This window comes from Limulus polyphemus, unplaced genomic scaffold (genome assembly GCF_000517525.1).
Source record: "Limulus polyphemus unplaced genomic scaffold, Limulus_polyphemus-2.1.2 Scaffold0, whole genome shotgun sequence".
Classification (NCBI taxonomy): domain Eukaryota; kingdom Metazoa; phylum Arthropoda; class Merostomata; order Xiphosura; family Limulidae; genus Limulus; species Limulus polyphemus.
This window is the reverse complement of record NW_013665610.1, coordinates 1,868,730-1,870,715: the sequence shown is the minus strand read 5'-3', so window position 1 is coordinate 1,870,715 and position 1,986 is coordinate 1,868,730. Positions and strand designations below refer to the sequence as shown.

At 31.1% G+C, this 1,986-nt stretch overlaps 1 protein-coding gene across 9 annotated transcripts in view; it reads right to left on the bottom strand.

Moving 5' to 3' along the window:
• The window catches only part of LOC106461769 (serine/threonine-protein kinase tousled-like 1), a 95,974-nt gene that overhangs the window by 28,398 nt on the left and 65,590 nt on the right, over positions 1-1,986 (bottom strand). For all 9 annotated transcript variants that reach the window (XM_022396676.1, XM_022397676.1, XM_022395671.1 and 6 more), the window contains one exon: positions 143-340. In XM_022396676.1, the coding sequence (XP_022252384.1) occupies positions 143-340 (198 nt within the window). The remainder of the gene's footprint in view (positions 1-142; positions 341-1,986) is intronic.

The following is a 1,986-nucleotide window of genomic DNA, read 5'->3' as shown; positions in this document are numbered from 1 at the left end:
TGATATACTAGTATATGTACTTGACAAAATATCCTAAATTAAAAAAAGTAGTATATATATATATATATATATATAGGTATTTATTTGTTGGATTTTTTTCTAAAAAGAATTTATAAAAGTAAAACAAAGATAATTTTACTACCCTCTGTAATTCTTCTATTCTATTGTCTCTGATTTCTAAGTCCATTGCAGATTTACTCTCCACCTCCTTTATTTTATTGTTAGTCAAATCTGTTTGAACAGTTCGGTGGGAAATTTGTACTGGCCTTTGGGATATGAAGAGCATGCTTGAGCAATCAATATTATTACTCATACTTGCTTGAGGAGAGCCTGAGTTACCCTGTAACATACAGATGATCATTTTTCATTCATATTGACTGGAAAATATACTCAATTATGTAAAACACAAATATGTTTTCTTCATACTTTCACAATGGAAGATGAGTTAACCGTAACACAAGAGATTAAATTAATTCATTAATACATGCTCAAAGAATTATTTTTGACAGACGTTACCATGTTTCACACATTTCTGATCAAAGAGAACCTGAGTTACCACACCTTAACACAGAGACAAAGAAGTTTTACTGATACTTTCTCAAAGAACCTTTTCAATACTCTTAACTTAGAAATAGATTATTTAATCATACTTACTTAAATAAATGCCAAGTTAAAGAATAATACAGAGATTTATTTTATATATATTTGCTTTAAAACAAAGGGGTAAATGTGTCATTCATAATAATAAAAAAATTTAGGAGCAACATGAAAAGTTCTGAAAATGCAAAGGACTGGTTAAAATTGCTATCAGAGAACCAACAATAAATAGTCAACATTCTGGAACCAGTTGTAGATTGTTTGTCTGAAACTTGAACATATATATTTCTCTTTCCTATACTGTGATTTGAAACATTTATTTGTACTTTCAAATGCTTTACTTCCAACTGTTTTGGTTAACAATTACACTATGGATGTAACAGATTCACCAATACATGTCTTAGAAAAGGCTTGAAATTTGTAACACAAAGATTCTTATCATTTTATCAAACTTGATTGACAGAGACCCTTCACTGTACTGAGATGTCTTAGGAAAATATACTTTCCACACAAGATAACTTGTACTATTGCACATATGTAGATGCAAGAACATTAAATCATTCTTGAGATATTAAGATTAAACTGTAATAAGTTAATGCATACATGTTAAAAAAGCAATATATCAATCACCAAAGGTTACAAAAAGATATCCCAGAACACACATATATTTAGTGAGAGTTAATCACCCTTTATAAGAATAACTGCATATGCTAATGCAATGGTGTGTCACAGCAGATGCGAGCTGTGGTGCCACAAGTAACAAGTTTAGTGCCTATAAGCTTGGTTCACAAAGAAATCCTGTCCACTTGCTAATCAACTATGCAGAAGGTTTTATCCTTATAAAGAAGCATACACAAAACTGTTCCTCAGACACATATGGCAAGTGAAAGACAGACCGCAGGAAAAACAACTGCACATGACAAACAAAGGTTTATTACAACATTGGATAGACCATGACTGTACTTAAACAACTGTGACATGAAATGAGTGACTTGCTAATGACTAAGAGGTGATACAGATTATCCAACTTGGTAAAGAGAATATGAGGAATACGTTTTTCAGACTTTATAGATGATTCAAATTTCTCACAAAAAAAATTAAACTTTACAAAGTGTACAATGAAGCAAAGGTGAATTCTACTATCAGGACAATGCACTGATACCATTATACAAAATAAAATTCCTGCACTTAGTAGCCAGGATGGTACGAAGATATATCTATTTTAGAATAAGTGTCAAGTCATATATCTAAGTCTACAGTGGAATTTCTATCCGTGTTAAATCTATTACCTTCTCTGACATACCTATGAATTCACCTGACTGAACCCATCTGCTTTTTGTTTGTTTAAATTTATCTGGAAGGTCAACATCCATGTAAAGTAGAGAATCT